This window comes from Hylobates moloch, unplaced genomic scaffold (genome assembly GCF_009828535.3).
Source record: "Hylobates moloch isolate HMO894 unplaced genomic scaffold, HMol_V3 SCAFFOLD_23, whole genome shotgun sequence".
NCBI classification, from domain to species: Eukaryota; Metazoa; Chordata; class Mammalia; order Primates; family Hylobatidae; genus Hylobates; species Hylobates moloch.
In genome coordinates this window covers 5629619-5644914 of record NW_026652298.1, presented here as the reverse complement: position 1 = coordinate 5644914, position 15296 = coordinate 5629619, and the positions used below count along the sequence as shown (strand labels likewise).

Genomic DNA, 15296 nt, shown 5'->3' with positions numbered 1-15296 from the left:
TGTGTGTGTGTGTGTGTGTGTGTGTGTGTGTGTGTGTGTGTGTGTGTTTGAGACGGAGTCTCACTCTGTCACCCAGGCTGGAGTGCAGTGGCACAATCTCGGCTCACTGCAACCTCCACCTCCCGGGTTCAAGCAATTCTCTTGCCTCAGCCTCCTGAGTAGCTGGGATCATAGGTGCGTGCCACCATGCCCGGCTAATTTTTTTTGAATTTTTAGACAGGGTTTCACCATGTTGGCCAGGCTGTTCTTGAACTCCTGGCCTCAAGAGATCTGCCCACCTCTGCCTCCCAAAGTGCTGGGATTACAGGCATGAGCCACCACACCCGGCCTATCTAGGGATTCTTTTTTTTTTTTGAGACGGAGTCTCGCTCTGTCGCCCAGGCTGGAGTGCAGTGGCGCCATCTCGGCTCACTGCAAGCTCCGCCTCCCGGGTTCACGCCATTCTCCTGCCTCAGCCTCTCCGAGTAGCTGGGACTACAGGCGCCCGCCACCACGCCCGGCTAATTTTTTTTGTATTTTTAGTAGAGACGGCGTTTCACCGTGGTCTCGATCTCCTGACCTTGTGATCCGCCCGCCTCGGCCTCCCAAAGTGCTGGGATTACAAGCGTGAGCCACCGCGCCCGGCCTCTAGGGATTCTTTAGCTTTACTTACTGAGCATTTCAGATTCACAGATTGCTTCAATAATTGCCTTTTGCAGCATGTCCTTTTTTTCTCTCAATAGTTATAATTACCACTTGTTGACAGGAAGAAAGGAAGGGAGGAAGGGAAAGGAAGGAAATTTTGCAACTATTTTAAGACATAGCACTTCATTGCTGCTTTTTCCCAGTACAGATGACTGAAAGAGTTTTAGAAGGAAAAAAATTGGAGAGAAATTGAGTTGCCGACTGCAACTCAATTTCTGGTGTCCTAGGGACTGCACTGCAAAGCTCATCACTCCCTCCTGGCAATGTTCAAATTCAAATATTAAAGAAAACTTTGGGAAAAGGGACACTTAGAAGTTAAGACTCAGCCACAACTCTGAACTCAGTGTTCTTTCAGTGAAAACAGAAATCTTGGGATTTACCCTTTCTCGGGGATTTCTCAGGGTCATAGTTTGCAGTTCATCTGGAGAAGAATCACAATCTCCAGTCCAAAGACATCTACACAAGTCTCAGCTGTGCAAGGGGTGAATCTGAGGTTTGAGTTCTTCACCTGAAGGAATAAGAAGCACCTGGATCCTGCCTCATGAGGCTGGCTTGTTCCAACAGCCCTGCAACGTTCATCAAAATGTGTAATTTCATCTCTATTTTTATTCAGGAAGAAAACACATAAAAAACTAAATGCCTTGACCTATATTGATTCTGAAAACAGAGAAGCATTTCAGTACAGGTGGCCACTTTTTCAGCAAGAATTTGTGCAATCCAAGGCTGGGTACTGTTGCTGCCCCTTAGCACCTGCCACCCCCAATAAAAGTGTGCTGAACCCATCTGCCCAGATAGAGCGGCTTTCCAAAGTCACTCCTAGATTCTACATGGTTCAAGCCAAGTCAGGATAAATCTGCCTGTTATGTCTTAAATTATGCTGATCCCTGACACAGTCATAAGCAATTTTTATCATCTACCCAAAATGTTTTACTCAGCCAATTATTGCAAAATTGCAAAAGATTGAAAAGAGCCAGTAAAAAAAATACATAGTTTATAGAGATGTAGCAACAATTAGCTTCATCTCCCTTCAGTCCCATACGAACAGCTGGGTTTGTATTGCAAACAGCAAAATAAATGAACAGGCCAATAAAGCCTGCTCATCAGTTTCATGGGTCAAACATTATTTAAAGGCTGTTGAAATGTCTCATTCCAGGATGCACACCCTTGATGCATGCGGTTTCTGGACGTCAAGTGGACACAGTGAAGCTGCTGTTGAAGATGGGAGCCAATATTAACATGCAGGATGCTTATGGCCGCACAAGTTTATGCTTGGCCACCTACCTGGTACTGACTTGTGCCTGTCACAGGGTCTAAGGAGCAGGGTAGGCTAAGGGTGTCATTATGGGGTCCCAGTTGCAAAGGAGCATTCTTGGATCTATGCAGCTGGCTAAAGGAGCTAGAACTTGAAGCTTTACTCCAATCATCTTCAACATTTATATCCCCACTTAGAGTTGGTTTCATGAATTTGGGCCATTTTGGATCTTCCTAACAATCCTCTAAGATAGAGGTGATATGGCCATTAGGGAAACATTCTTTTCTATCTTAACAGCATCAGAATTTCTCTTGGGATATTTCTGGACACACTTGGTGCTTCTAAAAACAATCTCCCTAAATAACCCCAACAGGGTGGGAATACTGTGAAGATCCAGTTAACAGCTGTGGGGTAGGATTGGTTGAGTAGAAGCTTGAGGCTGAGGAGTGTGGAGAACAATGAGAACTGGGAAAGGTGGTGGGAGGGACTGGAAAATAGAGAACAGGGGAGACATAGCAGGCTCTTAAAGGGACAACGCCAAGCAGAGGACTCAGCCCACAATCAGGGCTCAATTTAACAACTGTGTCGTAATGCTAGTCCTCACCAGTAGAGATTTCAGTTCAGCATTTCCCAACATTAGAGCAAGCTTGGTTAAGCCTTACTGAAAATCCTCAAGACCCTCTCCTCTCAAACTCTTCTTGCAATCCTTTTGGGAGGTCCTAGGGGTGCCTTGAGTCCATGTCAAACAAGTCCTAACTACCACATGGAGGTCATCCTTTTTCTTCTTCTCCAGAGAGGTACCCAGAAATCTTCACTATGACCACCATTGCTACCAGTGCAGCTTCTTGCATGTGCTATGGCTTGCATTTGCTATTGCTGCCCACTGATGGTGGCGAATTCACTCTGGACCAGCCCCATTGAAGGTGTCCTGCTGAATTAAATCACTTCCCTTTCCCAAACACCACCCCTTTCTGCCATGATCTAGCATAGATTGCAATAAAGCATTGACCAAGTCTCACAGAGATTTCCTTTAGAGCCTACTTTTTCATTTTCTATTTGTGCTCTCTCTCTAGAACTCACATGCAAATCTAGGAAGAAATTTTCAAACTGTGGTCCACAGATCTTTTGTGTCAATATCCCTTGGGGTGCTTGTTTCAAATGCAAGTGCCAGGCTGGTCTGATGGTAGAGGGTTATCAGAACTTATTGACATTAGTGTCAAATGCAGGTACCGGGGTATACCCTAGACCTTCTGAGTCAGATACTCTGGGAGCAGGACTGGGGTAATTGGTGCTGGGGGAATCTGCATGTTAAACAAACCTCCTTGGCAATTTTTTTTTTTTTTTTTTGAGACAGAGTCTTACTCTGTCACCAGGCTGGAGTGCAGTGGTGCGATCTCAGCTCACTGCAGCCTCTGCCTCCCAGGTTCAAGCGATTCTCCTGCCTTAGCCTCCCAAGTAGCTGGGACTACAGGTGTGCACCACCACACCCAGCTAATTTTTGTATTTTTAGTAGAGACAGGGTTTCACCATGTTGGCCAGGATGGTCTCGATCTCTTGACCTCATGATCTGCCCGCCTCAGCCTCCCAGGCAATTTTTAAAAACTTGCCTGTCAAGTTTAAAAGCCACTGGTCTGTGCATATTAGCCGAAGTCCCATATCTCAGACAGACATGTGGCTGTCCTCCTAGCCCCCTCCCTTCCAGCACATGCCTTAAGAACTGCTCTTGCTATGGACTTTTCCAGTGTCTGAGCTGAAGAAAAGAGAAAACTGGGATAAGGGGGTAGAGGAAGGCGATAGAAGGGGTTTCTAAAGTTGACTGCCACTAGCAAATAGAATGTAGTGAAAGCAAACTGTCCCCCTTTCAAAGTTCAAAAATTCAAAATTTTACATTTCTTTGACTAGAGAGCGATGCAAGGGACTGGGAAGAAGTACTCCTCTAAATCACGGTGAATAATGATGGGCACCCTTGGAGCCTAGAAAGTTGACACCTTTGCAGACAACTCTTTCTAGGAATATATTCTAAGGGCTGCGTGAGGAGAGTCTGCCAGCAGGACACCATGTGGTGCCACCTTTTTAACTCTGCCCCCATCTCCGTGTGGCTCCCCAAGGCAGGACCCTCCATTGTTCTGCTGAGGCTCACGGGAAGCGGTGGTCCTGGAGACTGCACTGTGAAGCTCATCCCTCCCTCCTGGCAATGTTCAAATTCAAGAATTAAAGAAAAATTTCGCAAACGGGACATTTAGAAGTTAAGTCTCAGCCATAACTCTGAACTCAAAGTACAAAAAAACTTACCACAGATGTGTCAAACTCAAATAAAATATGTAGAGTTGAGACCAGGCGCGGTGACTCATGCCTGTAATCCCACCACTTTGGGAGGCCAGGAGGCTGGAGGATCACCTGAGGTTGGGAGTTTGAGACCAGCCTGACCAACATGGAGAAACCCTGTCTCTACTAAAAATACAAAATTAGCCGGGCGTGGTGGCGCATGCCTGTAGTCCCAGCTACTCAGGAGGCCGAGGCAGGAGAATTGCCTGAACCCAGGTTGATCCAGCCTGGGCAACAAAGAGAAATCTGTCTCAAAAAAAAAAAAAAAAAAAAAAAATATATATAAATATATATATACACACACATATAATACAAATCTCTACATTTAACATATTATTTGATATATAAGAATTGCAGCCGGGCATGGTGGCTCATGCCTGTAATCCCAGCACTTTGGGAGGCCGAGGCAGGCGGATCACCTGAGGTCGGGAGTTCGAGACCAGCCTGGGCAACATGGTGAAAACCCGTCTCTACCAAAAATACAAAATGTAGCCAGGCGTGGTGGCGCATGCCTGTAGTCCCAGCTACTTGGGAAGCTGAGGCAGGAGAATCACTTGAACCCAGGCGGTGGAGGCTGCAGTGAGCCGAGATCGTGCCACTGTACTCCAGCCTGGGCAACAGAGTGAGACCCTGTCTCAAAAAACAAGAAAAAAAAGAATTGCAATTCAGGGCATACACACAGACCAGGTGGTCCTCGATATGTCTAAAGAATGAAGAGGAAGTTGTAGGTTTTATTAGAAAGAGAAATGTTACATATTGTTTTTCCAGAAAGTTTATTGGCACTAGTCGAGTTTTGGGGAGCTGGCAAGCTCTGACTGGTGAGTGACCATGGTGGGTAAAATTTGTCTTTGAGTTGCAGCAGGTTTTTCAGAAGCCGTTAGATAAAACTAGTTATTATAGGCAGTTTCAGCAGCCAGGCTCACAGATAATTGCATTTTGGGAGCAATGTTATGTGCCCTGCCTGCTTTTTCCCCTGACTTCTCAACTCTGGTTTAGTAGTTGGATACAACAAGAAGGACCCAATTCAAATGCTCAGATTTCACAGGTGTGTGAGGTTGGTTAGGCAAATCACTGTATCTCTTTGTGCTTTCTCCTTCATTTGTAACATGTAATAAAAAAAAAAATGCCCATCACAGCTGAAGAATAAACACTTGGGGAATCAGCCAGCACATAGTAGGTGTAAAACTCATTTGTTGGTTCTTAATAATGACTGACCAAGGGTTTCAGATAGTATATTCAATGATTTTCTTCTATTTTCAGGAAAAAAAAAAATCAGAAAACCATTGACACACACAGAGTTCCAGGAAATGTTGCAATATGATTTTTAAGTGTTTCGAACTTTCCCCCACCAAAAGATCTACTTTTCAAAAACTGTAACTCTTTGGCAACTCTAAAATTTGCCCAGCATGCCTTTCTTTTGGGTCTCTGGGTCTCATTTCTTTTAATCTGAGAACTTGATGATTTAGACATTAACAACTAGAAACAGATTTAATGCATCAGTAAACTACGACTCAAGACTGGAAATGCCAGAAAAATACTTGCTTCTACTTAAGACTTAGATATTAATGGTCAATTCTACAAAATCATATTCAATATTTATACTCTGAGTTTTGATGCATTTTTGTTGATTTTCCTTCCAGACTTTTCAAAACCAAAAGGTTTTTCTTATCATTATCTTCCTTCTTCTCCATGCATTTATTATTAACATTTTGATTTTTTTTTTTTTTTTCTTGAGACAGAGTCTCGCTCTGTCATCCAGGCTGGAGTGCAGTGGTGCCATCTCAGCTCACTGCAAGCTCCGCCTCCCAGGTTCACACCATTCTCCTGCCTCAGCCTCCCAAGTAGCTGGGACTACAGGCACCCGCCACCATGCCTGGCTAATTTTTTGTATTTTTAGTAGAGATGGGGTTTCACCGTGTTAGCCGGGATGGTCTCGATCTCCTGGCCCTATGATCCACCCACCTCGGCCTCCCAAAGTGCTGGGATTACAGGCGTGAGCCACCCTGCCTAGCCAACGTTTTGATTTTTATTGCTTTCAACATAAGGAGGAAATATCTTCAGTCATCTTTCTCATTTTACTGGATAATTTTGAGGTTTACCTAGATGCGAATGTAGGAAGGTGGGAAGCCTCCTTCTGAACAAAATAGAGGGTTATTCTATTATTCTTCATAATAATAATTTCATCTATTTTTAAGTATACTTATAATTGGGCAAATAACCCAAGCCATTCTGGATGAACATAGGACACATCCTCTTTAGCATGCGAGCCAAACTTGGTTATCAATAGATACGGGTCAGTTAAAGTAGCATGGGAGGGAGGGCTAGCCTGAAATTATACCTGCCCTTTGAAATGGGAGAGACAATGAGAAGATGACCCAGCAGTAAATGTTGACAGAGGAGGAGACAAGCATGAGATGTGGCCATATCAGGTCTCAATCTAGACAATTGTAGACAGCAGGTTTCAGCAGTTCACATAAAGTTTCTTGAGGAATTTACAGGTGGATAAAACATAGCAATGGGAAACCTTTGGAAGGTGCTGGTGATGCCTTGTATTTAGGGATTCAAGCTTTCAGCATCAGAAGGATCAGTCAACAAGGTGGCAGGGTCCCAGCCATTGCAGTGGTGCTCAGGTTAGACTGCTAGGCACTGGGAGGGAGACTGACTTGAATAAGCAAGGTGCTGTCCTTGTGGTTACTAGAAAAGGAGCTTGCAATAGAAGACCAAGGCCCATTTATCATGCGTCTGAGCTTATATGTGTAATACCAGTTAGTGGCCCTAGAAATGGGGAGGGGGAGATGGAGAGATTCTAAGGTCAGTCTGCATCTAAAGGGGAAAGGTCCTCCTGTAAACCTGGGAATCTGTACTTCAAGACCTCTGGCCCTCTGTTGAGGCATCTAAGATGGAGTTGTGGTTCTTAACCACTTCAAGTCAAATAAAATATGTTTTTAGCCAAACCAGAGAAAGGGAAAAAAATCTAGAGAAAGTTTGTTGGACCATGTTACGTGAGCTTCTGTTATATAATGATGTGGTTGCTCTTGTATTTCAGGGCTGGCTTGAAGGCTGTGTGAGTCTACTCAGAAATGGTGCCAAGCACAATATCCCAGATAAAAATGGCCGCCTGCCACTGCATGCTGCCACTGCTGAGCCTGATGTGAGGTAAGTGACCAGGTTTACATGATGCTCAAGTTGGGAGTGACTCAACTTGTATGGAAGGTCATCTAATCCATCCCTCTGTGGCTGATAAAAAAGAAAAAGAAAATCATGTTTTCTTTTTTTTTTTTTTTTTTGAAGTTGCAGCAGATAGGACCACAACAAAATATTCTAGAATAATCTCAAACTGTCTCCTCCTACTTTGATAAAAGTTTTGTCTCCTAATCTTTAAGAAGACATGCTGTTTGTCATCATCAGAATTCATATATTCATTCATTCCATTAATCAGTCAGTCAATTATGCATTCAACAACTATTTTTTGAGCACATGTTATGGACCAAGGACTGTTCTAGTCCTTTGAAATTCTACAGTAAATAAAACAGAGTCTCTGATGTCACAGGGCTTATATTCTAGTGAAGCTCTTAAGCATACCAGTTAACAAATAAATAAGATCATTTCTAATAGTGACGAGGGCTATGAAGAAAATTAAATAGGGCAAAAGAGCAGTGACTGGGCAGAAAGGCTAATGTCTAAACCCAGGGCCATGCCAGCCTTTAGGAGCTGGGAGGAGGCAAAGGAGCCAGCAGCAGGGAGATCGGGGGTTAGAAGGAAACCAGAAGTGTGTGCTCCTAGAAGCCCTGTGAAGAAATGCACTCAAGTAAATTGGATGATCAAGAAGGCCATCTTTTTGTAAGATAACTGAGCGATGAAGGAAAAGGTTTTGTCCATACCAAGGGTAGCTTCTCCATTCCTCTGTGTCTACATGGCCTCGGTCCCCATTCTTCAGAAAGCCCCTCAGAGCAGCTGCTAACAGCATTTCTACTACGGAATCAGTAACATGGTGGACCCTTTCTGCTGTGCAGAACATGCCTCTCACAGAAATTGAGCATTTCCAAGCCTAGGTCATAGGCCAGCAGCACAAGGAGTGTATTCTATATACTTCACCCTCTCAACTCTGTGTCCAGAACTAAAACCTGAAGCTCTGTCTGGGTTGAGGAGCCCAAGGCCATAATCTTCCAGGCTGAGGAATAACAAGATTTCTTTACTTCAATCTCTTTTACAGTAAAATAAAAGGTCCTGGGAAATTCCAGGACTATTCCCAAGGCTTGACTCTTATTATATTGGACTATGTCCAGAAATAACAGAAAACTAGGATTTACCCAAAGCCCAACAAAACAAGGATGTTTAGAAAAGAAACAGCAAACCCAGACAGTTAACAATCAATAGACATCATGAGGGGATGACTCCCCCTTGATGAATTAGGAAAAACAAAAAAAAAGAATGACCCCACAAAAATACTTAGTCACAAAATCATACTGTTTTCCCAAGAGTGGTCTTTAGAAAATAACTTTAAAATGTACCTTTTCTGTTTCTTCTGTCTTAATTTACTCTACGTAATTGCTTTTACTTGCCTCACTTGGAGTGGTCATTTCAAAACCTATTAACTGATTCTGGAAGATTGAAAGAGCCCATTTAAGTTATGGTAATTATAGCTGTTGTAACACATAAAATCCAAAGTTTCAGTGTTTTAACACAATAAAAATTATTTCTGGCCAGGTGCCATGGCTCACACCTGTAATCCCAGCACTTTGGGAGGCCGACGCAGATGGATAACCTGAGGTGAGGAGTTCGAGACCAGCCTGGCCAACATGGCAAAACCCCACCTGTACTAAAAATACAAAAATTAGCCAGATGTGGTGGTGAGTGCCTGTAAGCCCAGCTACTCAGGAGGCTGAAGCAGGAGAATCGCTTGAACTCAGGAGGCAGAGGTTGCAGTGAGCTGAGTTTGCACCACTGCACTCCAGGCTGGGCAACAAAGTGAGACTTCGTCTCAAAAAAAAAAAAAAAAAGTTTCTCAGACATGTAACCATACAATGTAGAGGGGTGGTAGGTGGCTCCCTGCCACATGGCGATTCAGGGACCCAGGCTTCTTCCATTCTGTAGCACCTTCATCCCCTAAGAGCACAGAATGCCTTTCATTCAGCCTGCAGATGGGGAAAGAGGAGCACAGTAATCCCCCCTCACCCTGGAGGGGATACGTTCCAAGACCCACATTGATGTCTGAAACCTCAGATAGCACCAAAGTCCATATATGCTATGTTTTTTTCCTCTACATACATACCTATAAAATTTAACGTATAAATTAGGCACAGTAAGAGATTAACAATAATAATAAAATAGAGCAATTATAACAATATGCCAGTATCACCACTCTTGCACTTTGGGGCCACTGCTAAGTAAAATAAGAGTAACGTGAACACAGTGCTGTGATACAGGGACAGCCAATCTGTTAACCAAGATGGCTCCTAAGTGACTAATGAGAGCAGAGTGTAGTTAGTGGCAGATTTCATCATTCTACTCAGAATGCCGCACAATTTAAAACATGAATTGTTTGTTTCTGGAATTTTTCATTGAATGTTTTTGAACCACAGTGAACTGTGGGTAACTGAAATAATGGAAAGCGAAACCACAGATTAAGCAGGGACTACCCTATAGAGAAGCCACACTCAATTCTTTAAAACCTCAGCCTGCAAATGACACAATTCATTTCTGCTCGTATTCCATCAATAAGGACTAGTCGTTCGACCACATCTGGTTGTAAGTTGCTCTGGGGAATATAGTTTCTAGCCAGGAATCCACCTCCCAACAATGCCTCCAATCCAGGAAAGGGGAACATGGATTTTGGTGAAAAGCTCGCTGTCTCTGTTCTTAACCCATTGCACCTAAGGGGTAAACTAAGCCTTGTCAGTCAAAATTACATTCAATGTCAATTGGATCAGTTGATCGGGTTCATTCTCTGAAATCACTGCAATAATAAGTTGAAAATCAACCCAAGTGTACTTCCTCTTTGTGGACTTGTGTTTCTATTTCTTATGATGCTTATCAGTACTCCTCGACTCTTGAGGATCTACATTAAGTTGCTGTAACTAGGAGAGCAGAAAGTCGTGGCTTCCCCTCTCTTGAAACCGTACATAACAGCCCAGCCACCACCCCTAGATGGGTTGAAATAAGAAAAATAAACATCCTTCTGTGTGCAGATGACATAGTTAGTTATATTGTTCAAAAAGCCCTTAACTGATTCTGAAAGACGAAATTCTGCTTTAGTTATGGCAATGCTAGCTACTTTAACTAATAATCCCAAAAAGTTAAGATTGATTATTCCAAAACCAAAATTGTTATTTCTAGTAAATCCTCTCCAAAGATTAACTGGGTTAAGTCTTAACAACCATACAGCAAATCAAATACAGTCGCATGCTGCATAATGACATTTCAGTTAATGGCAGACTGCATGTCTAATGATGGTCCCATAAGATGATTATATCATATTTTTACTGTACCTTTTCTATGTTTAGATGCATAAATACTTGCCACTGTGTTACAATTGCCTACAGTGTTTAGTACAGTCACATGCTGTGCATGTTTGTAGCCTAGAAGCAATAGGCTCTACCATATAGCATAGGTGTGTAGTATGCTCTACCATCTAGATTTGTGTAATACACTCTATGATGTCCACACAATGATGAAATCGCCTAACGACACATTTCTCAGAAAGTATTCCCATCATTAAATGATGCATGACTGTAGTTTGGTTACCTACAGAATATCTGGAAACTAGTTCGCCCTAAAGGATTCCCTATGGGATTACATTGTTAAAATTACATATTTTATAGTTGTTTGAGAAATTTTACGTCCATGGCAGAAATTGATACATCTGCATTAAATGTTTAAAGTAGAAACCGGATTTATTTTAATGGCCATATTTTGACATTAAGCCCTTGGTCTCCGTTGAGAAGCCTTATAAGAAACAGTCTTACAAAATTTACTGGCTCATCGTTCATTAGCACCTCTGAAAAATTCTATATGAGAAACCACCAGAAATATTTCTACTGAAGAAGGAATTGCTGTGCCGCTTCTGATAAATCATTTTTTATTTTTACTATACAGACACTGTGACTTCAGAGCATGTTTCTTTCTTTATATATTTAGAAAATTCAAAACTCAATTCGTGTCCCACCTCTGGCATACATGTAGGACTATAGATCACGTCTTTTTTTTTCCTGCCCTTGTTTTCTCTTTGTCTTGTTTCTTCACTCGTTATCTTATTTTATTATATTTATCTGAAAACAATCTAAAATCCCTGAAGGGGCCAGGCATTGTGGCTCACACCTGTAATCCTAGTGCTTTGGGAGACGGAGGCAGGAGGATAACTTGAAGCCAGGAGTTCAAGACCAGCTTAGGCAACATAGTGAGGCCTCATTTCTAAAAATGATTTTTTTTTTTTAATTAGCCAGGCATAGTGGTGTGCTCCTGTAGTCCTAACTATTCAGGAGGCCAAGACTGGAAGATTTCTTGAACCTAGGAGTTCGAGGCTGCGGTGAGCTATGATTGTGCCACTGTAATCCAACCTGGGTGATAGCACAAGACCCGAAGGAAGGAAAGAAGGAAGGAAGGAAGGAAGGAAGGAGGAAGGAAGGAAGGAAGGAAGGAAGGAGAGAAAGAAAGAAAGAGAGAGAGAGAAAGGAAGGAGGAAGGAAGGAAGGAAGGAAGGAAGGAAGGAAGGAAGGAAGGAAGGAAGATAGATCCCTGAAGGGTGGCCAGGAGTGTCAGCTCATGAGTATGAGTCAGACTGACTGAGTTTAAATCTGCCTCCAGCTCTTATTCTCTTGGGCAAGTTAACATGTCAAGGCTCAGCTTCCTCTTGAAATAAGTACTATTTTTTATTTTTTTATTTTTTGAGACAGAGTTTCACTCTTGTTGCCCAGGCTGGAGTGTAAAGGCGTAATCTCGGCTCACTGCAACCTCCGCCTCCTGGGTTCAAGCAATTCTCCTGCCTCAGCCTCCCGAGTAGCTGGGATTACAGACATGTACCACCATGCCCAGATAATTTTGTATTTGTAGTAGAGATGGGGTTTCTCCATGTTGGTCAGGCTGGTCTCGAACTCCCAACCTCAGGTGATCCGCCCACCTCAGCCTCCCAAAGTGCTGGGATTACAAGAGTGAGCCACCACACCTGGCGAAGTAAGTACTATTAAATGTATTATTCCTGCTTACTTCACAGGGAAGTAGGCAGAAGTAAACGAGAAAATGTGTGGAAACACTGAACTCAGCACCTAGTACATTGTCCATGTTCAGAAAGTGAACATGGTGATGATGATGGAGTGATGATATGATAATGTTGATGGTCGTCAATGATGATGATGATGGAAGATAGAAACACCATAAGCATCATAAGAAGCTAAGGAATGAAACACTGCTACTGCCACCCCACTGGTGCTCATCCTGGCCTTCTCCACCTCAGCACACTCAGGTCCACAAAAATGTGTGCACAGACACACGCCCATGTAAATGCAGTCCTGCATCCTACTGCCGGGCACACAGGTTCACTGCAATGGTTGTTGGGGTGTGTTGTATGTGTGGATCTATGCACACCTTTGTAAGTTGGCATATGTCTGCATTTTCCCCTAATCATAAACAATATGTAGAGGCCACATGGTGCCCTTGTGCTCAGGTTTTTATACTGATTTAAAATCTGCTAACATTTAGATTTCCAAACAGCAAGCTCCTTCTATTTGGTGCTCACTGGAGGTTATTCAGAGAGAAGCCTCAAACCGAAGCTGCTTATAAACAAGCCAAGGGATGCTTCAATTAGTCCTTTGCCTCCAGAGGGATTTTAGTGCTCGGATGGAAACAACTCCTGAACAAACCAAACAGTATGAATCTGCATCCTTCGCTAAACACCCGCTCAGTGAGGATGGAGGCTGATGCAGGGATAAGTGATTTATAATCATGAACATGAAGGCACATTGGGTTTACAAAAGCAAAGACGCACAAGTTTCCTCTCATGATTCCCCTTCCTACCTTGAACCCTCTGCTTCTCAGCAGGTCCAAGTTTCTCCCTTTCAGCTCCCCACGGCTTTTCTTGCTTCCTTGGCTGGGACATTCAGAGGGCACTGGTGTGAAAGAGGGGGCATGATCATTAAAACAAAGCTCCAAAGAGAACAGAGTTGTGTTTGTACAACGCTGCACATGCTAGTGTTGGCAGGCAAGCAGCAATTTTCTCTGAAAGCAGCCACGGGGCTCTCTGAAGGTCTTTTACATGGTCTCCATGGCTACTGGCAGACTTTTTTTTCCTCCCTGTCGGAGTGCCAGACACTCTGCCTCCTTTCATCACTCTTGACTGCAGCCCAAGGGAGGAAGAAAATCATTTCCTTGGGGTCCTGTTCTCTAGTTACTAGGTGGTGTGTTCTGACCTGCGGTGGTTGTCTCTCACTGCAGCACACTCTAATACAGGCAGCTCCAGGGACAGGAAGGGGAGATGGCTGGTTGCGGGACCATTTTTTCCCACCTGTCACTGCACTGGCCAGCTCCAGGGCTGGGAGCATCCAGAGGGGCCAGTGAAACAGGAAAGCTCACAGGGATGAGTTGTCCCCAGGATGCTTCTAGCTGATCCTTCTCTGAGACCCGCCATTCACCTAATGGTAATCAGTGGAGACCCAGAAAATAGAAGGTAGGAGCTATTAAAAAATCGATCATTTTATAGAATTTTTTGTTTGTTTGTTTGTTTGTTTTGAGACAGAGTCTCAAGCTCTGTTGCCCAGGCTAGAGTGCAGTGGCATGATCTCGGCTCACTGCAACCTCCGCCTCCCAGATTGGAGCAATTCTCCGACCTCAGCCTCCCTAGTAGCTGGAATTACAGGTGCCCACCATCATGCCTGGCTAATTTTTCTACTTCTATTACAGACGGGGTTTCACCGTGTTAGCCAGGCTGGTCTCAAACTCTTGACCTCAGGTGATCTGCCCATCTTGGTCTCCCAAAGTGCTGGGATTACAGGCAGGTGTGAGCCAGCGCACCTGGCCATATAAAACTTTATTATGGCATGTAAGGGCTATTCCGAGTGCTTTGTGTGCATGGACTCAAAGTCGTGATAGATCTTGAGGAAGTAGGTATTATTCTCTGCATTTTATGGATAAGAAAATGTAGGCACTGGGAGCTCACCTAAGGTCGCCGGCTGGTTGGTATGGAGCAGGGATTCTAACAGCGGCAGTCTGGCCCCAACCTGGGTGCTCTTATGACTCACACGCCATCTGTCTGGGACTGCTCTTGCTGGGGTCCAAGCCTGCTGTCCTGGCACCTGAGATGAGATGAGTCTTACATCACTGCCTCGGAGATCCAAGGACAGGAGGGAGTCTGAACTGAGCTGATGGAGGTGTGGAAGGACTCCTGGGCCACAGTAACACAAAATGAGAGCTCAGGGGAAGCACAACAGAGGGCTGCAAATCATCTAGGAATTGAGATAGATGCTGGACAAGTATCTCGCAGGTGACCTCTGTATCACAGAACAACAAGGAAGTCCCGGGCTGGCAATGAGACACCTGGTTTCTGGTTCAGGCTGTATCACTGAGCCGCTGGATGGTGGTCTTGGCAAGCCAGGAAGGGCCTCAGGTTCTTTGTTCTCACAACATGTGAGAGAGAGCCAGAGCCAGAGCCAGAGTGAGGGCAAGAATGCAGGAGAGGGCCTTGATCTGTCTATTTGTGTCCAGCTTTGATGATCAATGGGTCTCAGAGACTTCACAGTCAAATGGAGTTGGGCCACATAGATCATCACGTATCAGTCACAGCCATGACAGAGAAGACATGGGAATTAAAGGGTGGCAACTGGAGAAAGTCTAGGGAAAGACTATTTAAACTTGGCTAACAAGGCTGGATAGGGTGATTCACGCCTGTAATCCCAGCACTTCGGGAGGCTGAGGATCGTTTGAGTTCAGGAGTTCAAGACCAGCCTGGGCAACCTGGTGAAACCCCATCTCTACTAAAAACACAAAAAAATTAGTTGGGCGTGATGGTGCACACCTGTAGTGCAAACTACTCCGAAGGCTGAGGCAG

The 15296-nt window shown here is 44.0% G+C and overlaps 1 protein-coding gene across 1 annotated transcript in view; it reads left to right on the top strand.

The window, feature by feature from the left end:
* The window catches only part of ANKRD55 (ankyrin repeat domain 55), a 95740-nt gene that overhangs the window by 56604 nt on the left and 23840 nt on the right, over positions 1–15296 (top strand). The window contains exons 3-4 of the mRNA XM_032145427.2: positions 1838–1968; positions 7308–7417. Coding sequence (XP_032001318.2) covers positions 1838–1968; positions 7308–7417 — 241 coding nt within the window. The remainder of the gene's footprint in view (positions 1–1837; positions 1969–7307; positions 7418–15296) is intronic.